This window comes from Hipposideros armiger, unplaced genomic scaffold (genome assembly GCF_001890085.2).
Source record: "Hipposideros armiger isolate ML-2016 unplaced genomic scaffold, ASM189008v1 scaffold_3, whole genome shotgun sequence".
Taxonomy (NCBI): Eukaryota; Metazoa; Chordata; class Mammalia; order Chiroptera; family Hipposideridae; genus Hipposideros; species Hipposideros armiger.
Window position 1 is genome coordinate 1,081,048 of NW_017731353.1, and position 22,368 is coordinate 1,103,415.

General features: G+C 46.6%; 1 protein-coding gene and 1 pseudogene across 9 annotated transcripts in view; both read left to right on the plus strand.

Annotated features, from left to right (window-relative positions):
* Positions 1-22,368, plus strand: part of MVB12B (multivesicular body subunit 12B) — a 192,688-nt gene that overhangs the window by 77,719 nt on the left and 92,601 nt on the right. For 7 of the 9 annotated variants that reach the window (XM_019636394.1, XM_019636354.1, XM_019636345.1 and 4 more), the window contains exon 7: positions 18,807-18,901. The exons of the other annotated variants lie outside the window; for them this stretch is intronic. In XM_019636394.1, the coding sequence (XP_019491939.1) occupies positions 18,807-18,901 (95 nt within the window). The remainder of the gene's footprint in view (positions 1-18,806; positions 18,902-22,368) is intronic. 9 annotated transcript variants of the gene reach the window in all.
* LOC109382202 (60S ribosomal protein L34 pseudogene) lies at positions 1,121-12,249 on the plus strand (annotated as a pseudogene).

Sequence of the window (22,368 nt, forward strand, 5' to 3'; positions counted from 1 at the left end):
TACTTGATCCCAAGATATTTATAGACGTTCAGAATTGAGGGACTGTGTAACCCAACCCTGAGACTCCAGAGAGGGACCTTTGGAAGGGACTTGATGCTGAGTACTGGGGAGAGGCAGAGCTGGGACCGGGTGTGGGCTCCCGGGGGCATGTGCCTAACATTTTACTCTCCATCGTGAGACAAGAAGAAGCAGTTTTATTGCCCTTGGTCACCAACAGGAGAGGGTTGGGGGGACTGTGGTCACCACCCTTGACCTTAATTGTTTTCCAGGGCCCTGCCCGCCTCTCACATAAAGCAAACGGGAACTTTGCCCGCTGGCATGTTCTGTCATGTTCTATTCACTCTTCATACCTCTTCAATTCTAAATTTCAGAAGTAATTTGTCACTTGAGAGGAGGGAGTCATTAATAACCATTATTTAGAACTGTTGAGTCTTCCTCTCTGTGTGTGAGTGTCTGAGTTAAGCATCCAAAAAATTGGCCTTGTTGGTGGCAAACAGGGCCCCCAGATTGACAGATCAGGACCACCCCACCCCAGTGGCCCTTCTCACGACGTTCTGGTTACTCCTAGTCTGTCTTTAATCAGCGGGAGGGTAGCGACAGAGCGGGTAAATCACGTCCTCCTGGGATTTATTAGCATTATTACCAAAGGCCATGCTGTAAATTGTTGATTTTTTTTTAACTGCTTGGAAAAAATTTCTCCTTAATTATTTCATTTTAATGTACTAAAAAAAAAAAGTGGAAAGATTTTTCTCGCCAAACATTTGAAACAGAATAGTTCAGAAACCCTGAATTCAGATTCCACTGGGTGCGGGCTCTGAGCAGTTGTCCTAACTGAAGCTGAAATTCTGTTGTCACTTTCAGGCGGTGGGTAGGGGCCGAGGAAGAACCCCCAAACCTTCCATTGGTGGTTAAGAAAAAGAGTCGGCATTCAATGTATATGTTAATGCACGTTGTGATTCTTTAACATCAAAATTCCACTAAAGTACTAATAATTACTGTTAATATCTTTCAGTGGAAACTTACAGCAAAGGAGCAATAGTAGAAACAGTATTTAAGGGAGAGCTGCCGGCATGATAAGAATGCAAATAAGTGTTATTAGCCTAATGATTTTGCCGTCGCCATGGTTGTGCAGCAGCAGTGTTGTGAATATGTCATCCGGCACCCGTGAATTTGGAAAGTGTGTCAAAACACAACTTCAATTAGTTTGCTCTAATTATGGCTCTGGAGAGTTTGTAACTACATCACTCCTCATTAAAAGAGATTTTCTTATATGGATTAATGTAATATACAAAGGAAAGTTTCAAAGTTCCCGTCGCCATTTGCTCCCACAACAAGCAAGCTCGGAGCAGGGCTGATGGGCCCCTGGTCTCCTGTTGCCAGCCTGACCCAGGAAGGGGGCCTAGTGCAGGGCTGCATGGAGCCACTCTTGCCTTCTGTCCGGTGATCAGCTCTCTGCTAAAAGTGGCCATTGCAAATGGAGCTTTGATGATTTCCACAAAAGGGCAATTGAACCCATCTCAAGTGTTTTAAGAGAAAATTAGTAATCTGAAACTCTCAGGATGTCCATCCCTCATTCTTAGCATCTCAGTAGAGTCTGGAAACAGAAAGATCTTGAGACCTACAATGGCCAAGTACAGTGTGTGAAGTTAGCCTTTGGTCCTGTCCTGGGGGTTTTGGGGGAGATTGCATGGAAAAATGTGTAATTTTTGGTCATGCAGAATCACATGGCATCTATGAAATGTCAATAAATGTCTTTGTATATAACGAAAAAAAGGACTTGAAGGAAATGTTATCGGTTACGATTTTGAAAAAGAAAAATAAAGTCACATTTTCTTGTCCTATTAGTGACTTCCTGAATTTGGACACCAGCGCAGTGCCCCCCTCTGCCAGGGTCTGGACGGCCACGCCCTACCTCACGTTGGCCGTACAAGGCCATATCCTTGAGCTGTGCTGCCTCTCACTCACCCCGTTCTCCTCAGCTGCTGGCCACAGCATCATAGACTCCCCAGTTTGGGGAGCTCAGTGGTGCATTTTGAATCCAAGAGTTAGATTGTAGAATGCTGGTTGAGGAGGCCTGGGTTTTGGTTGCTCCTCCTCCCCCAATTTCTTTGCACAATGTGGAATATCCAAAATACAGCTTTAAATGCATTTTTGTTGATCTGTAAGTGTTCTCTTTGTCATTATTTTTGGTGAGTGCAAGTTGTGTGTGTGTGTCTGTGTGTCTGTGTGTGTGTGTGTCTGTGTGTCTGTGTGTGTCTGTGTCTGTGTCTCTTTCTCTGTGTGTCTGTGGCTGTCTGCATTCACACGCGTGTGCCATGAGTAACTGGGCCACCTTTACACCACTCACAAGCAGTGTTCTTGAGTGAGTTACATCACTCCCCTGAGCTCCAGTTTCCTCTTCTGTGGAATGGGGATGACAATATCTTCCTTGCAGCATTGTTGTGAGAATGAAAAGGGGAATATATGAAAGTGCCACGTCGGGCACACAGTGGGCACTTGTGCTTGTGTTTTCTGCCTTTGTTCGGGGTTTGTTTCAGGATTTAGTTCGGGCACAAGCAGTCCATCCCCTTAGACCGTTCTTTTGCCACCATTTGGCGCCTTTCTGCCCCAGCTGTAGCTTCAGAGTTCTGACAGATCGCCTGTGGGTGTGGGCGTCGTCCTCCCCTGCAGAGCTGGGACAAAGATCGCTGTGCTCACAGGTGAGCAGCTGGTAAGGGGTTAAGACAGTAATTGTGTAAGTCTTCCAGGCTTTCTCCCAGTTCTGTGATAATTTGATGAAGAACTTCACCCTAATTAAATATTCAAATTAGGAATAAGTGTCAATATGGCTTCCCATTGCCTGGAATGATGATTAATTGTATTCAAAACTCTAGTGGCTCGCTGTAATCTAAACCGAACCGTTGTTCTTGATTATTTCTGCACCACACTTGCCATGTTTTTGTTTTAAGATTTAAACTAGTAATTGATTTGCCATATGCCGTCGAGCTGCACATACTTTAAAGCTCTGCTTTTAGGAACATGGGGAGTTTGGAATTGTGATTTCCTTAGTCTTCCAGTGGCAGCTTTTTTTTCCTTGTCCATGGCAGAGCGGTTTGTGTGAGGGGGTGTGTGCGTCCGTGTTGCCCATGAGGAAAACTCATTATACAGTCAAGTTGGTGGGTTGACGTTATATTGATCATGGCAAATGGGTTGCTTGAATGGAAAAGGAACAAGTCTGCATTTATACTTACTTTGTGCTGGCGTAGTCTTGGCAGGGCAACATGGCAGAGTGGAAAAAGAATCAATTCAAATCCTAGCTCAGCCAGTTTCGTCAGCTGTGTGACCTTGGGCACATTCCTTTACCTCTCTGAGCCCCCTTTCCCCCATCTGTAGAACAAAACTTACCTTGCTGGGTTGTGAAGATTAGAGAGGAATGTGAAACGTGAAGAATAGTGCAGGCGCTCAGGAAGTGGTAACTGTCATAGTCACAGAGGGTTACAGGACAGGGCCTTCAGTGTTCCCTCCTCCGGAAAGCCACACCCAACCATCTGAGGCAGAAGTCATCTCCCACTTCTCTGACTCCAGATGCCTCCATTGCTGGTATCTTACTTTATGATGTGTCTTAGGTCTGTCTTCACTCGAATTACTGTCTCATTGCGGAGAGCTTTTCTCCCCAGTGCATTCTTTCCTCTTGGCAGGTGGGACCGTGGCTGCCATGACCGTGGATGCATCACAGGGCCTGGTGGAGCGCCTGGTGCATAGTAGGCGCTCAACAGATATTTGTTTTCTTCTGTTTTTCTGCCATTGCTTTAAATGGAAGCATCTAACCTTATAGTCTCTTATTTGCATATCTTAAAATATTTGGACTTTTTACTTTATGACGTAGGGAATTGATGCATTTGTTTCAATGCACTTGTAGATAAATTCCTAGAGAGGAAATATAGGAGTCTCATTTTTTTTTTTAAGGCTTTATCCTTTTAGAGCAATTTTAGGTTTACAACAAAATTGCGGGGAGGGTGCAGAGATTTTGCATATACCCCCCTGCCCTACATGTGCAAAGTCTCCCCCGTTATCAACATCCCCACCAGAATTGTATTTTTTTTTTAACCAAGGATGAACCTACATGGACACCTCGTAATCACCCGAAGTCCATAGTTTACCTTAGGGTTTACTGTTGGTGTTGTTCATTCTATGGGTTTGGACCAATGGAAGACATAGGTCCATCATTATAGTATCATAAAGAGTATTTTCACTGCCCTGAAAATGTTCTGTGCTCTGCCTATTCATCTCTCCCTCAGCCACGGATCTTTTTCCTGACTCCATAGTTTTGCCTTTTTCAGAACGTCACATAGTTGAAACCATACAGTCTGTAGCCTTTTCAGGTTGGCTTCTTTCCCTTAGTGATGTGCATTTATCATTTGTTGTTTTTTTTAAAAAAAACTATCTCAGTGCCAAACACAGTACTTGGCATATAGCAGGAGCTCAATTAAAAACTAGTTGGACGGAGCTCGTCACAACATACCGATTATAGCAGCCTTGTGTGCCTGTTGATAACCACCGTTCGTCTCCCTCGAAGGGCATTGTTTCATTGGGAATATTTGGAATTAAGTTTCAGGTCTGGGCATAGAAAGCTTATGAGCTAATGATTTTCATTGTAGAGGAAATGGGTCTGTTTTAGGTTTTGTAAAACCTCGCTTGACTTTGGCGTGTCAATTATAAAACAAAACAAAAGTAAGTCTCATCAGACCACGAGAAATGATAGCCGAGTTTGCACATGTCAATTTCTGAGGTTGGCTCCAAAATCAATGAGGAAAGAAACACAGCCACACCTACAGTTACGTTAGGGCCTAGAGTCATTAGAATTGCTGAGCTTCTGTTTTAGTCGAACCAAGTTATAAGGAAAAAAATTGCAGGATGTTCTCTCATCACTGGGTCTTCAGAGACCCGGACCCTCACTCAGAACCTCCATTTGGAAGCACAGGGGACCTGGAGCAGAAATCCTGACTGCGAGGCCTTTGAGGAGGGTGCTAGTGCTGGTCAGGCCCTTCAGAGGAAAATGATTTATTTTAATTACCTTCCAGGGCGATCCAATACCTGACCATATGGTCCTTAAGAAATAACCTTCCCTAAACTGTCAGCGAGTGTGGGCAGTGGTCAGGGACCGCGCTCTGACACCGTTGACCAGCCTTGGAGAGCCACTGAGGGAGGAGGTGCTGATTAAAATGCCAGCAGGTGTGCAGAGCCCCTTCCTGTGACTCCCTCACCCTGCTCGTGCCAGGTGTTTTATAAGAGCCTTTTTCTTCATTAAATGGCATTCATTAAGCATGTCCTTACACCTGGCACAGAGGCTGTGGGTCACAGATGACTTCTCCCCGAAGGTGTTCTGCAGGAATAAAGTGCAATTTCATTTAGCCATGCGCTGTGGTCTTTCTCCCCGGACCCCCTTCACTCAGTGACTGTGGCTTCTGCATGGTGCACCCCCCAGTTCCATTTGGTTCCTTTCCTTTGAATGTTACCTCTGATCCTTGTCCACCAGCAGATGCGGTATCTAGAAAACAAGATCTTCCTTCAGCACCAAGAGCAGTGCTGGGTGCTTTCCTACACACTTGCTCTTCTCAGGCTCCCAACAACTTTGAGAAGAATTCTTCTCCTAGTTTTTGCCATCTTCTTTGTTCCTGATAAATAGAAAAGTACCTAAGTTCTCACTGAAAAAAATTAACACATAAAAGAATATGAAAGCGCAGGGGTGGAAAATCCTTACTCTCATCTCAGAGACTCCTGCTGTCCACACCTCAAGCCCTGTCCCTGGTCCCGGCCTGGCCTTCGGCGTGGAGCCATTACTGCTGAGCTGGCACAGACCGCCACGTCCTTTTTGTGTCGTGACATATGTGTACATGTGCAACCGTACAAGTATACTGTTTGTGTGGTGTTTACGAGCTATATGTAAGTCATTCTGCAACTTGGTTTTGTTTTGTTTTGTTTCCCTTTTGTTCTTTGAGATTTGGTCAGGTTGGTATAAAAATGTCTGACTCATTCTCCTTGTTCATTATGTGAACAATTTCACCTATTTGTTGCTTCACCAAGGATCCAGGTCCTGCCCTCTCTGCCCGAGAACACTCTCCCCACACCGTCTGCCTCCCAAGTTCCTCACTCAGCATCACATCCTAGCACCGTTCCTCAATTCCACCCAGAAAACCTGTAAACATTTTATGTCTGCAAGATATTCTGCACCAGACATTTTGTAATGTTCTTTCCAGTTTCTGAGTAGAACGTCATGATTCAGAGCTGAATTTTGTAATTTTCCCCATCAGGGTTCAAATCCAAGTTGTGCCCCCTCAGGCAAGCTGCTGAACCTTCCTGAGACCATCTGTCAGAGAGAGATGATCTCAGAGTCTCGTTGTAGGACCCGGGTGGGGATTGCATGATGCATGTGAAGGGTAAGCTCTGTGAAAATGTCAGCTAACGTTATTTTATCGTTTTTATCTTAAATAAGTCATTTCCCGCATTCCAGGTTATTTCCTCAGGCTAGATTCCCAGAGGGAAAGAATAAACGTCAGCCCTTTAGTCCCATCAGCTCCCCATTCTGAAGTCTTCATTTTGAATCATCTGGAGCGTGTTCTCATGTATTTCTTGCAGAGGAAGGGATATAAATGATCTTGTTTTGTTGTCACCTTCACATATAAAAGACAACTCGAAGGAATATGACATTTCTGATTCATGACTTTCTTTCCCGTCCAAACTCGGTGGCCCCGTTGTCTCTGGACGTGTAGTATGATGCAGGAAAAGTCCAAAGTAACCATCAGTATTTGCCAGGATCCATCATCTTCCTGTGGGTCTCCGTTGCTTTTTCTGGAGTACTGGGAACCGTGTTGTCTTTATTTAGGTTTTCTTTGGATCAGAAAAGTATTTTCAGCTTTACTAAGGTGTGCTCAATGTACGATAAACTGCACATATTTAAAGTACAGCTTGATGAGCTTTGACATATGTCTACCTCTGTGACACCATCGCCAAAATCAAGGTGGTGAACATATCTGCCTCCTCACAATTTTGTGCTCCGTTGTAAAACAGCCTCCCTCCTCAGGCAACTGCTGATCTGCTTTCTATCCCTAAGGATTCGTTTGCATTTTCTAGAATTTTATAGAAATGGAATCATACCATATGTACTCTTTTTCACCTTCTTTCACTTAGCACAATTTTCCTGAAAATTGTCAATCTTGCATGTATCAATAGTTTGTCCCCATTTTATTGCTGAGAAGTAGACCACATCTTTATCCAGTCCCGTGTTATTGGACATTTGGCTTGTTTTTAGGTTTTTTTTTATTATTACAAATAAAGCTGCTCAGTACATTTGTGTAGAAATCTTTGCATAGACATATGCTTTCATTTCTCTTGGGTAAAAATCTGGAAGTGTAATGGCTGGCTTGTGTGACAGGGTATGTTTAACTTTTTAAGAAACTGCAAACCGTTTTCTGAAGTGGTACCATTTTACATTCCCAGCAACAATGCATAAGAGTTCCGGTTGCTTCTCGCTCTTGTCAGCAATTGATACTGTTGGTCCATTTAATTTTTGCCGTTCAAGAATATGTGTAGTATAATAATATCTCATAGCGGTTTTAGTCTGCCTTTCCCTGGTGACCTATGAGGTTGAGCATCCTTTCACATGCTGATTTACCATTTGTATATTTTCTTTAGTGAAGTGTCTGTTCAACTCTTTTGGTCATTTTTTTTTATTCAGTTGTTTGTCTTCCATTAATTGTAAGAGTTCCGTGTATATCCTAGCTATAAGTTGGATATGTGTGTTTGTGAATGTTTTTTTCAAGTCCGTGGCTTGCCTTTTCATTTTTGCAACAGCATCTTTTGAAGAACAAGCCTTTTCAATGTTGGTGAAGTCCAATTTATTGGGGTTTTTTCTTGTACAATTTGTGCTTTTCTTGTGTCCCATTTAAGAAATCTTTGCCAAAACTAAGGTCACAAAGATTTTTTCCTATGTTTTCTTCTAAAAGAGGTCACGCTATACTTGCTAAGTCAAGATGCATTTAAATGAAGAGTATTAAACTGTAAGCCTTCTGGACTTAATAATTTACTCTTTCCCTTTCTTCTTTTCAACAAATTCTGTGTCTCTTGGGTCATTTTTATGTGTGTGTGTGTGTGTGTGTGTGTGTGTGTGTGTGTGTGTGTGTGTGTGGTGTGAGGTAAGGTTCGTTTTTTTGCATGTGGCTACCCAGTTGTTCCAGCATCATTTGTTGAAAAGATTTCCCCATTGAATTGTCTTGGCACCTTTGTTGAAAATCAATTGATCGTATGTGTGTGAGTCTGTTTTTGGACTCTCTATACCACACTGTCTTGATTACTGTAGCTTTACACTAAGTCTTGAAATCAGGATTGATTTAGATGTGAGTCTCTCTGGATTTTGCTTGGAATGTTGGAAGCCCTACTGGTTTCTCTATTTAGTTGTTTGTTTGTTTGTTTGTTTGTTTGTTTTAGACAAGCTTTACACCTTTTTTGTTTGGTACTTCTCTTAATTGTTCTGATTTCTTCCTAATACCTAGAATATTTAGGTTGGTCTTCATATTTATCATATTTCACTTCATCATTGTCTCTCTGTGTTCTTTCTGTCTCTGCTTCCTGGACAATCTTGGGGGTCTTATCCACGATGTTACTAACTCAGTTTTTTGGAATTGTATTTCTATATTATTTCTAATGCAGATAAAATTTTTCTACATCCTACAGTAAATTTTTTTTCCAAAGGTAATGTTCTTTTCATCTTGTCGTGTGACATTGTTATAGGCTTTCATGAGGATATATACCAGGGTTGCCAAAAAATGTATACAAATGGACACTTTGGTCAACGTTGCTCAAGCAGTAGCTTGCCGTAATCAGAAGTGTCTAGATGCTGATGCTAACCACTTTGAGCACCTCTTGTAATTGTAGAAGTCAAATGTGACTTGTATTCATCTTTTGTTATCAGTATATATTGAGTATTACAATTTTAGTAGTTTTTTCCTTTCTTAAAATGTGTATACATTTTTTTGGCACCCTCAATTTCTAGACTGAGTGTTGGCCAAAAGGCAGCCTGAGTGAATTACCCTCCCCCGCCCCTCATGTCACGTGGGTGCTGGTTATTTGGTAGATGATCTTCTGAATCTTTGTTACCTTTGTCTATTCTCGCTAGTTGTTGTACAACTTCGGTGACAGGAGGCTGGCTAGAGTCATCGCTGGCCCTACGAGTTATATAGTCCTGGTTTCATTGTAGGACACATATCATTTCATCCTCCTAATCTGAATTTTTTCAGTCTTTTAAATATTTTCAACTATCAATTCTTGATACCAATGAGAGTGAATCAACAAATATAATTCCTCATTATTGGGTTGTCTGTCATTCCTGCTTACTTTGTCTTACAAACATATGTTTTCTCTACGGGTTCCATCACTGCCACTAAGAATCGGCATCCATCCACGGGCTTGTCAGGGCACTTTGAAGTGGTTTGTGTATAAGGGACATCATGATTCAGAATTAGGACAACGTCTGTACTAGAGGACACATCTGACTTCTCTTCACCGACTGGCGGTGTAGACAGCCACCATTCTCCTGCCATGCTGTGCTTTTTCAATCAAGGTGCATTTAAACAAAAAGTATCAAACCCTAGGCCTCTGGACTTAATGATTTTATCCCTTCCCTTTCCTCTTCTCTAGAATAGTCCCATGAATCTCCTGAGTCATTTTCTAGTCTTATTCCTGCTCTAGCCTTTTTCCCTTTATATGCAGGACAAACATTTTCTAGCTGTGCCATTCACCCTTCATGGGTTCAGGTAAATAAACAGCAGGTAAAAGCAAAACCCTCAAATGCTTGTTTGTTTGTTTGTTTGTTTAAAGATTTTTATTGGGGAAGGGAATAGTGTTGGGGAATTGGGGAAGGGAACGTTGTGTTTTTCCAGGACCCATCAACTGCAAGTCAAGTTGTTTGTCCTTCAGTCTTAGTTGTGGAGGGCACAGCTCAGCTCCAAGTCCAGTTGCCACTTCCAATCTAGTTGCGGAGGTGCACAGCCCACCATCCCATGTGGGAGTTAAACCGGCAACCTTGCTGTCAAGAGCACATGCTCGCTCCAACTGAGCCATCCGGCCGCCTGTTGGCAGCTCAGTGGCATCTCAGCTTGGGCACATCTCACTGGCTCATGTGGGAATCGAACCAGCAACCCTGTTGCTCAGAGCTCACACTCTAACCAACTGTACCACCAAGCCGGCCCCTCAAATGTCTTAAATTACTTTATTCTTGAACTAAATTCTTAAAAATAATTACTTGCCTGGCCTTAACAAATGAATCTCATCCTTTATATTTCCTGCACTTGTGAAAATTTAACTTTTTTCCCCCCATAAGCACCTTTTTCTTTAATTAAGAATATAGTTGAGACCAACCCTTTTTTCCCTTTTCTAACTACTCTTAGCCCAATCCCATGAACTTCACAACTCAGTCTTTTGCAGAGTTACATTTAACACATTGTCCTAGAACAGTGGCTTTCAAACTGATTGTTCTTGGACTTCTATATTCTTAAAAATTGAGGATTCCAAAAAGCTTTTTTTTAATGTGGGTTATGTTTATATTTACCTTATGCACACAAATACACAAGCAGACATCAGAGCAATGACATCATAATGTCATGTAGCTTCTGGAAAATTCTTCTGTCTGCGTGTAAGAGGATAAGAGTGAAAAAAGCAAGTGATGTCTTAGTATTATTATGAAAATAGTTGTGACCTTATGGGCTCCCTAAAAGAGTCTCGGGAGCCCTCAGAGGCCCCTGGAGTACACCCTGAAACCTGCTGCCCCAAAGGGTGGTTAAATACAACCGTCAGCATCAAGGAACAGAATAGGAATTGTAATTGCACATCACAAAGTTTGTTTTGGTTGTGTGTGTGTGTGTGTGTGTGTGTGTGTGTGTGTGTGCACGCGTGCGTGCTGTGTGTGTGTGTAGAGGAGGGGAGATAAGAGTGACATCTGTCTCTAACCCTGCGCTGGCCTCAGGCTTACCAGCCACCGACCCCTCAGTGCTGCCCTCTGACAGTTTGAGAGGACAGCAGGCCTCAGTGCCACCCGGGCAGAGCCATCTTCATCATATGTGGCCACTGGGTCCGGAAGATTAATGGTAACATTTTAAAAATTCACACAGACCTGGAATCAGCACTAGAAAATACAGATTTAAATTAACAGGGAAAAAGCAGAATCCCATCAAAGGAAATAAATCGTGCTGGCAACTATTGTCACATAATAAAATGTATTCTATAACTGAAGGGCTTTCATATGAGCCGTCTGCAGCTTCGTGGGCATGTTAATTGAATAAGGTGCCTATGACTGACTTGGGGGAAAAAATGATATTTCCCTCAGCATCTAGTTAGTGGAGCCATGGTCGGCAGCATGTGTGCTGCTGATCTGTTAGTGACAGAACAGCCAGTCTGTCCTGCAGAGAGAAGTGACGGTTCGGCAGGGTGTGCCCTGTCTCCTCTGGGCGGCTCCGTGGGCAGGGGACAGAGAGGAAAGCTTGGTAAAGTTCCCTGAGCTTCAGGGGCTGTTCTGGTTGGGATTCTCCGGTTACCAAACAGACTTTGGAATAATCAACTTGCGAGTCAAGTGGCAGAAATCGTTGGCCTCTAATGATCAGTCCCCTCTTCCAGTGGTCCCAGACCTACTGGGGATGGTACCAGGTCTTCCTTCATCTCTAGGTGCCACGCGTGGTAGAGCCCGTTTCCTGAAAGCTTCTTCCTTCTTTCCTCCTCTCGTGACGCCCAGTGTCATGAGTGGGGCGTTCCTCTAATCTCATGAGATGATCAGGTTCTGGGAAAGAAGCTAAAGAGTATTGGGTTCTTCCGGGAACGGTGTCTACAGACATTCAGAACGGTCCAGTGTTTGACATCCCGTAGGAGGCTCTCCTACAACACAGCTTCTCACAAAACTAGGCTGTCCCGAACCCCTGGGAATAGAATTGTTTACCTTTATACCAAGAAGGTTGGGAAAGCACCAGAGTCTGCATGTGGCGTGTGCCCAGGCCGACTCCGCGGAGTTCGTGCTGTGAGACCTAAAGTTCTAATGAGGCTGTCTAAAATGAAAAAACATGGCAGCACGGCCTGTGGTGGGTCCACGTGTGCTGAATGTGTCTGTGACAGGATCGAGCGTGCTTTCCTCATCGAGGAGCAGAAAATCGTTGTGAAAGTGTTGAAGGCACAAGCACAGAGTCAGAAAGCTAAATAAAAAAATGAAGCTTTTTTGAATAATAAACCCAATTAAAAGGCAAAAAAAAAAGAGTATTGGGTTAACCAATCACAATTCCCAATGTAAAAATAAGGATTTTATATCTTTTCTCACTAGATGCTATGGTAATAGGCATGGGCTGTGGCCATTAGAGTCTTCTAAAATATTTTAAAGGACTGTAGAATATTAGATAGTTGTACCATGATTTTTTAACCAGTCCCCTATTATTTGATATGTCATTGTATTCCAGTGTTTGGCTTTATAAGCAGTGCCATGATGAGCACATTTACCGTTTATAAAAGTATCCATGATAAAAGTATCCATGAGTCAGAAATAGTTGCATTTCCCCAACCGTGAACCAGTCCTGTCCCGGGAACAAGGAGACAAGCCCGAAGCCTTCCTGTAAGTTGCCTAAAATGACCTCTAATTACAAGTCGGAATCAGATTCATTCATTCATTTAACAAGCATTAGGTAATCTTATAGGGTTCTTCCTACTATTTTTTAAGTGCCTTCTGTGTGGAGGGCACTCTCCTAGGCACTGGGAATATGGTGGAAAGAGAACGTGTAACAGAGATCATATTCTGGTGACACATAAACCAGTGAGACAGTCCTATGATTGGGAAGGGCTCTGCAGAAAGGAAAGTGAGCTTTGACAGAGAGTAACTGGAGGCAGGGTGCTTCCTCAGATGGGTGGGCAGGGCAGGGATCTGACGGGCGGCCTGTCTGCGGAGGAGGAGCCAGCTTCTGGAGAGCTGGGGGCAGAGTGTTTCTGGCAGAGGGAACAGCAAGTGCAAAGGCCCTGAGGCAGGAATGAGAATGAGAGGACAGAGGAACAAAAAGCAGCCGGTGAGGCAAAAATATGTGAGTGCATGAACCAGATGAAGTCAGAGAGGAGAGCTGGACCGGAATTGGCAGGACCTCGCAACCGTGGGGCAGTTTGGATTTCATTGAAATGCAGAGGAGGGGCATTTTTGTCATGGTCCTGTACTGAGGCCCCCCTGAGCAGGACTCTGAAATTATGCCAGGGGTGGCAGGAATGGGGAGAATCAGAATAGGAGTTGTACATGGACATATAATAGAATTATATACAACGTGCCTGGTCCTGTGTTGTTTGCTCGGCCCGCATCGTATCAAGTATGCACTGTGAGGCAACACACCCTCACCGAAGGGCACCCCACTCCTGGAGGTAGGACTGGGGTTTAAACCCATTGGGCGGGCTTCAAGGTCCATGTTCTCAACCACTAACTACCACTGCTCTGCCTCCCTGGGTATGTGGTCGGACCACGGGTTGTCCACATCTGTGTGTTGCTTTTCCCTGTGTACATAATAAAGGGACTGACCAGTCAGGGTCACCGAGCTAGTAAGCAGCAGAGATGTTGAGTCCCTGGCATCACCTGTTTCCAAAGGGTCTTCAGCGTGGACCCTGCATTCCTGGCTGAGTGATCTTACTCCATATACCCGATGACCAAGACAATAAATACATCAGGACAACTTTCAGATATAATAACAGCTTCCAGAAGATGCAGAGACTAACCTTTTCCTTCATTCCTGGTTTTCTTTTTGTCAGCCTTCTCTCTGAGGGCCTCAGTTTCCTGTTCTGTTAAATGGAAATAATGATTCCTATCTAAAAAGGTTGCTGAGAGGTTTAGGCAAGGTGATGTGTATGAAGGAACCCAGCCCCGTGCCTGGCAGGTGGGTCCCCGTCAGACACCGAGGAACTAGAGTCTCGTTTTGCTGAGACTCAGCTGATGGCGGAGCCGGTCCTGTGTCCATCACTCTCAGGCTGATCTGATGATGCTGCACCCCTGGGCCACTTTTCCTTCAGTGGGTGACGTTTTTGTTCAATTGAACCACAGGTGATCTGCCCCTTGGCCCAACTGTTCATTCTCATTAAGGGGAGGCCTTGATTTGCCTCCCGTACCCATGTAGGTCCCCTCCTTCCTGTGTCAGGAACAACAGAAGTGAAAATGCAAAGGCAGCTATTTGCAGCATAGGGAACCCTCTTTCATTAACCCTCTCTGGTGGGGGCTGGTCCCACTTTCTGCTGTCTGAATGCTGCCCCCACCCACGCCTACATCAGCCACTGTCGCTTTTTGGTAGCTTGATTTCAATCCAACAGGTTCCTATTGAGCAGTTAGTCTATAAAAGATACCGTCAAGCTTGCAACTTAAATTCTCTTTTTTACATTTACTGCCTCACCACACAATGTCTGTTGTATGTGATCAGAAACTTTCTTTTATTTCCCCTTGTTAATTCCTGGTCCCGCCCACCACTGATTTCTTGTTCCATCATACCTGTTTTCCTCCACAGCAGAGAGGAGTGGGATGCATGATATAATGGGGCTCCCAGAGAGCCCTTGGGTCTCATGGGGCAAACACACACATCAGAAATGAAGCAACAGAAAGTAGCAGCAGTTCATGTCAAAGAAGGACCCAGGGGTTTTCATGGAGTAGATTCAACACTTGATTTGGTCAACAAATGTTCAGTAATTGTCTACTCTAGGGCAGAAATTATCCTAGAAAATGGGGTGCAACATTGATGAGATTTGGCCCTGCTCACGAGGTGAACACAGTCATGTTGGGGAGACAAGCTTGTATCAGACGATTAACATATTGTAATAGCTGGAATAGCAGAGGTGAGACAGGTACCCCATCCAGCCTGGAGCAAGCCCAGGGAAGGCACTGCGGCCCAGGGGATGCTTAGGTGGGGTCTTAAAGGACACACAGGAGTTTGGAGCACAGGTCAGGAAGAAGCCGAGATTCTAGGAAGAGGGAGCAGCGTGGATAAAGAATCAGGGTTAGACATGAAAGAAACATGGTATAGTTACAGATTTACAAGAGACTAGAGTCTGGGGAGGTGGGCCGCTGTGTTAGGGTGGCGAAAATCAGGGTACGCATGCGGATTAGGCTGCCCAGGGAAAGTGTGGCATGAGAAGGGAGCTAACCCAGAACCTGTGCAAACGGCAACCTGTACAGGGTCGGAGGAGGTGCCAGAAAAGGACCATCTGCGGAAGAAAGAGAAACAGGCAGAGGGAGGGCGAGTTGCAGGGTGTGGCCAGCCAGGCAGAAGCCGAGGTCCCGGAGCGGAGCGGCGAGGGAACTCAGACCGGAAGCCCAGGGGCGAGGGAACTCAGACCGGAAGCCCATACCAGGCCTGGGCAGCTAAGAGCCGGGCATCTGGACTTCTGTGTTACATGCTTCTTTTTAGGTCCATGTGCTGCACGGCTGTCCCAAAACTGTTCATTTAGAGGGTTGTAGCAGGTCATTTTGACAGGAATTGATAAACATCTGCACACAGTAGGTACTGAAACTGCAAATGTTTGTGGTTTCATGATCTCCATCATAATTTGCTGCTCCATTCCCATCACTCTGGCATCTCAGTTGGGTTTTTTTTGTTGTTTTTTCCCCCTTACTTCCCCCCAGGCAGGCAATCTTTCAAGATTACAGATTGGATCTTGTCTCAGTTTAAAACCCCTTCGGGTTAAAGTCAGAACTGACTTCAGGACCCTGAATGCTGTGGCCCTGAGCCCTCCTCAGCCTGGTCCCCCTGGCCCCACACCTTCTGCCTGGCCTTTTGACCCTGGCCATCCCCACCTCCTTCCAGGTCCTCCCTCAGCCACCCTCCCTGCTGCTTAGGAGGCCTGGCGGCTGGCCCTCCCTGCCGCACCCCTCCCACCTGCCCGTCCTCACCTCTCCACCCACACAGTCCTGGGGAATCCTTCAGAGCCCTCGCACAGCATTTTAGTCGCCCTGCTTTCCACACACAACCGCCTTTGTAAGCAAGTGTCCTGTAACTTCGTGGATGTTTTTATGTCCCCTGCTGTAGGCTGAGCTCAGGGACAGGAGGGGACCCTGCCTGTCCTGCCGCTGCTGAGTCCCCAATAGATCTGCCAGGTGCTTTCTCAGCCACTGAATAGCAGGGCTGGCCCGTTTTCTCCTCCGAGTCCTGGCAGGCCTCTTCGGCCATCATCCTGGTCCTCCTGGCTTCTAAAGCTCTGCTGAAGCCCCACCTCCCTGAGCGTCCCTGAATGGCTCCAGCCCCTGGAGTAGCTGCCTCACATGTCCTTAAGTGGGATGCACCTTTTTAGGTCTTAGGGTGTGGCAGCCCTGAAGCGCATTCTTCCCTGGCTCCTGGAAATACCCTCGCTGGTACAGTGGGTGCAGTGACAGCACCTTCCCTGGGCCGGCTCCATGGCTGTGTGGCCAGTGCACTCCCACAGCGCCCTGTGCTCAGAAGGGCCCCACACTTGGCTTAATGCTCTGCCGTCACCATCTTGAAATTCTTAACAATATTGGAACCAGAGCCCCACCTTTGCATTTTGCACCAGGCCCTGCACAACAGCTGGCCCTGCCCCGCCTCATAGGGGGCAATGCAAGGAGCCAGAGGAAAACGCGTGAGATTCGCATACCCAGGGCCTGGCACATGGCGACACTATGCAGGGTCACCTGTCATCATTTAAGCTCTGCTCAACCACAACCGCAGTCAATAATTCATCCTTGTGTTGGCTCAGCCTCACCGACTAAGTGCTGTGGTCAGAGGCATTGATCAACTGCTGGAAGCCCTTCTGCAGCTGCTCCTCACCCTCTCGGGCTCCCAGGCCTGGCCAGGCCTCTGTCACTGGAGCTTGTTAGAAATAGACTTCTGGGTTGCACCCCAGGCCCACAGAGCCGGACTCCCCAGGGTTGGGGCCATGCATCTGTATTGTTAGCAAGTTTCTGGGCAACTCTTATACTTTTGTCTGTGCCATGATGGGTGGAACAGAGGTGGGCACCTTCAGACTAGGGCATGGACCCCAAGCCTGTCGGTGTGGCATTTGGGCATCTTTTTCAACCTGGCCCCAGCCTTCCTTTCCAGCTTCGTTTCCCGTGTGTACCCTAACCCTACACCAGAGTGTCAGCTTTCCCTGACCACCCAGTAAGCCCCTTTTACTCCTTAAACGTCCAGGTCACCCTCTGAGAAGGTGTCACTAGAAGCAGTGTCCCCTTTATCCAGATGTGTTGTTCCTTCCTTTGGTGCTCACTCAGCACTCAGTTTTTATTCTCCTACGAGCATGTCATGTTGCACGGTGATTTGTTCCTGCACCTTAATCCCCTGTAGCCTGAGACCTCCTTCAGGGAACTCACTCTGACCCTTAGCCAGCATCAGTAATGAGCAGACAGTGCACACTCACTACGCACACATCAGAGTGCCCCGTGGGCACGTGTCCATGTGCTTTGTGTCTGCTGGTTCCCCTGCAACTCTGAGCACACAGTCAGTGCTTTGTGTCTGCTGGTTCCCCTGCAGCCCTGAGCACAGTCGGTGCTTTGTGTCTGCTGGTCCCCCTGCAGCTGAGCACACAGTCGGTGCTTTGTGTCTGCTGGTCCCCCTGCAGCCCTGAGCACAGTCGGTGCTTTGTGTCTGCTGGTTCCCCTGCAGCTGAGCACACAGTCGTGCTCAGTGAAGCCCCACCACTTGGCCAGCCGGGCTGGTTGGCGGCACAGCCGTCAGTGCTCATTCTGCAGCCGGCAAACCAGATGCCTTTACAGCCTTCAGAGCTGGTCTCGTCCCCAGGATGCTCCTACTCACTCCTGGCTCTGTGGGAACAGGCCATGCCTGGAGAACCTTCCCTCCAGGAATCTGTGTATAAGAGTTGTTCTAGGAGGCCCCCCGTTTGTTGTATGAAAAAAGCCAGCATGGAAAAAGTAAAGCCTTCTTTATGTAGTAAATGTTCCCTCCCTTTTGGAAATGACTGAGTGTGGCCAAAGCTCAGGCTATGTCAAACCAAACCCCACTCCTACCAAGAAGAGGTATTTTTGTTGTTGTTTTCCCCCCCTGACCTATTGGGTTTTAAATATTTCTCCTAGTATTTTAATCTTGCTTTTCCACATTCACTAAAGGCAGCTGACGACCACACCAAATGGATTATTTGCTTTGATTGAATACTCACTTATGCTCTGTATACACTGTGAGCTTTAATGGGCAACACCTGCACCATAAAAGGTGTGCTGGGCATGCAAAGGTGCTTTCCTGAGCACCTACTGTGTGCTCCCACCAGAGGGGGACACGCAGACAAGCAGTTCAGAGGGGCGTGCCATTCCCATTCTCAGTGGCCATTAGTTTCCTGGACTCACATGGTAATAATGATACCCAACACCTTTGTTCACAGTGCTTCCCGGGCTCTTATCCTCAGCGGCCCGCGGGGGAGCGGGGGACAGGTGTGGAAGCGGATGGATGGATGGATGGATGGATGGATGGATGGATGGATGGATGGATGGATAGATGGATGGATAATGGAACAAGACAGTGAAACAAGCCAAGGCTCCTGTTCAGAGCCTGAGTGTTCTGGTCCCATTGGTGTATTTTTCCCGGTGGGCAGAGACCTGGACTAAGTTGCCCACCTCCTTGAAGTACCTTGGATGTTCTTCCTGGTGTGAAAAAGTGTGGTCACTATTGTCTGGAAACTTCTGAATTCCTTGGGGGGGACTCAAGCTGGTGGAAAAGACCTGCTCCGTGCTGCTATGGGCAGTCGATGCCATCGGGTGCGTTCTGAGCCTAGGGCAATGCTCGTGTACCCTGTAACCCCCTTTTTCTCCTCTGTCTCTTTCTCAGGCACATCTCTCTAACGCTCCCCGCTACCTTCCGAGGCAGGAACAGCACTCGGGCTGATTATGAGTACCAGCACTCCAATCTGTATGCCATATCAGGTACGTGGGGCCCCTGCCAATGGCCAGCTGCCACTACTGCGTCCCGGGCACCACCTCCCTCTCTGTGTTTCCTGACTTCTGATGGCATCTGTCTTACCTCTCTCTCTTTTTCCCTGCAAGGGGCTAGGTCCCTGCAGGGACCAGGCCTCCCCTTTCCTTTGTGTCACTGAAGCACTTAGAGAAGGGCCAAATACTCAGCATGTTTTGAAACTAATGATGAAAAACAATGTGTGGATTTCACAAGCTTGAAGGGCGGTTTCCTGAGAATAGTCACCGCATTGTTCCCCTCGCCAGATCCAGGGCAGGTTTCCCACGGGGACCCGGGAGCTGCACAGAGCGGAGGCCAGTCCTCTCGCCCTCCCGTGTCCAACTCTGTCCTCACCTCTCATTTCTCAAAGGCAGGTCTGTGGCCAGGAGGGTACCTTGGCGATCCCCCCTCACACTCCTGTCGAATGAGTCTGTGATTTCTGAACTCGGCCTTGAAATTGATAGTGTTACCTTGGCAGGAACTTCATCAGTCCTAGTTTCCCTTTTCACCTTCACCCAGGGAGAAGAGACTTACAACTCTTATTACACAATTGAGATTCATTAGGTGCCTGGCAGGGCAGGTGACTTGCTAAGAGCCGAGGAAACCCACAAACTTGCCTCCGATTATACTGGGCCCCCAGTCAGGGGCGTCTGCATCTAAGGGGGAAGTGGCAAATCGGTGCCACTTACCAGCGCGCACCCTTAATGGTGAGTGACATTTTGAACACGGGAACATGGCATTCATTCATGTACCATAATGAATCGGTTATTTAAAAGGTAATCTTTTTTTTTTCCTAAAAATCGCAACTTCGGGTCGCTAAATAGATGAAATAGAACAATGGTGTAATTCTTGTCAGTATTAGTTTTTCTTGTTATGAGCACTCCCTAATAGGTTTGGAAGTATAAGCAAAAGCCAGTTGTTCCATTTCTGGGTGGCACACCTGCTGGGGAGAGGGAAGAACAGGGATGCTCTCAAAGCCCTCGCCCCTGGCTGCACTCCAGGAGTCAGGCTCCCAACAGGCGGAGGGAGCCTGTCTAAGAAAAGCATCTCCGGGGAGAGTTGCCTTTGTGCTGTGGCCATTTCAGCAGAGTCGACAAGGAGCATAACAAGGGTGGAAAGATGACCTATTTTGTAGAAAAGCTGACTACTTCCCCAGGTGCTTAGTGGCAGAGTGGTGCAAAACAGACCTGTGAAATCCAGCAGGGCGACCCCGTTCCGAATGCACATAAGGAAGGCTCAGTCAAAGCAGATGACTTTTTTCCTCCAGCTTGCAAATCTTTTTCCAGCCAGAGTGTTAGGCTCCCCCCCCCCCCCCCCTGGCTTCTCTGATGGCTTTCCCAGCTGTTGACGTTGCTGCAGAAAAGGGCCCACAGAGTGAAATCGCCTCTGGTTTGGCAGGAATGCTCCTGTCTGCCTCTGGACCACTGCTTCCTCGCCCCCTGGCTTTGATGAGGTGTTGTCTGGGTTCATTTCAGCTGTTAGTTTAGCAATACCGAGGTAACAGCCTCAAGACACAGGGGAAGCCATTCAGAAACTTCCTGTTACATTTATGTAAATGGCAGTCAATTGGATTTTATCTTCCAAACGGAGGTAGTTGAGGCTGCAGCCCACAGCAGCAGGCAGCTCAGGCCTCCTCTGCGGAGGCAGGCACCAAATTGCTCTGCCAGGGTCTAGGACTGCTTTGTTGTGATGCTGCCAGAAGCACCCCGCAGGACCTGCTGGCTCCGTAAGGCCTGCAAGCTCAGCACTGGGCAACCATGGTGCATCTGGGAAGCCTGCCCGCCTACCCACCAGCAGCCTGCCTGCAAGCCGTCCTGGCTGGAAGGGAGCAGAGGCCACCCCCACCCCTCACCAACAGTATTTGGCTCTGAGTGGCACACCTCAGTTTGGTATTGTGAAGTTAAGGTTTCAGTGGTAGATTCCAAATACAGTCAAGGCAAAGTGAGCCCCAGGCCCTAGCTCGTGCCGCGTGCCCGATGCCATGATAGCTGGAGTTCTGCTGGTAATGAAATGAATCATCAGACTGTTCTCCTTCCGAACCGGCTCCGGCACAGGCTCGCTGCAGACTTCAGGGACGGAGCCCTAGGTGCAGAGTTCTGGTATGTTCTGGCTCATTCCTGAAAACATTGGACCCCTGAGTTTGCAGTCCTTCCTAAGATAAGTAGATATCCAAACAATATAATTAGAATTTTGAAGAGCAGCCCACATTTATTAGGTTGTCGGAAAAGTCATGACATATTTTTTTCCTACGTTTTTCGTTGCAAAAATGCGTCATGACTTTTCCGACAACCCAATAATTTATGAGTGCTTTTTAAAGGGATATTTACTTTTAAATGTTTTCCCAAGGACGTACCTCTTAATATATTTCTTCTCCTGTACCTTTCACTGAGACCATTCACCTCTGCCACATCTGCAAAGGGAAAGACACTGTTCAGAGTTGCTGCAGAAACCAGTGGAGACAGTATGTAGCTCCGTCCCCAGCGCCAGACGTGTTCAGGAAATAAGGGAGGGAGGAAAAAAACCATTTAGCCCAGTGTCTACCCTGCCCAGGAATACCCCCTACAACTTCTGGGGCAGTTGATCACCCCGATTGGTTGCTCGAACACCTCCAGCATCTGGGGCCACCACCTCCCAAGAGCCCGTTCAATCTCTGCAAGGTCCTCCCTCGTTCCGATGGGCTCTAGCCTCCTGTCTGTTCATATCCATCCAGCCTTTTGGGGCACCATGCACCCTGTCTGCCAAAACGCGACAACCGTTCTGCATAGTCCAGCCAATAGTTTCCTTTTGCCCACAGAAGTGGGGTGAGAAACTTCCACTGACTCAAAGCTGAAGTCTTGAGAAGCTTATGTCCCTCATTCTGCCCCCGTGTACCCTGAGGCACACCTTTCATCCTCACACTTCCTTTTCTGGGAACTTCTTCTAGAAAATACAGATGTGCAAACAGATTCATCCACAAGGATGAGCACTTCTGTTTTTTAAAAACAATACTCCAAAAAAAGAGTGGGGGCGGATATCCTTAATGTCCAAAACAAAGGCAAATGGTTAAATTATGAAATATCTATACAACGGCCTTAACTTTTCAGGCATCAAAAAATGATGACTTAGATAAAAAGACATGCATAAATATTATTAAGTGACAAACCAGAACGTGCAGTGTGGACAGGTACATGCCATGGGGTGTTCAGGGGTTGTCACTGGACTTTCCTGCTCTTTTGTCCATTTTGTTTCTTTGTCTCATTTTTCTATTGCTTTTGTAATAAGAAAAAATACAGACCTGATGTTAATTTGGAGTGTTCTTGTAAGCCTTGCTGGCCCCCAATAATCACTGTGTCTTTTCTGCGTGCTCACACTCCTGACTCATTATATGCAAATTTCCTTATTGCCCCGTTTTTGAGAGTCTGATTTTTTTCCTGTTGTCCAGTCCCCTGAAACCTCCTGT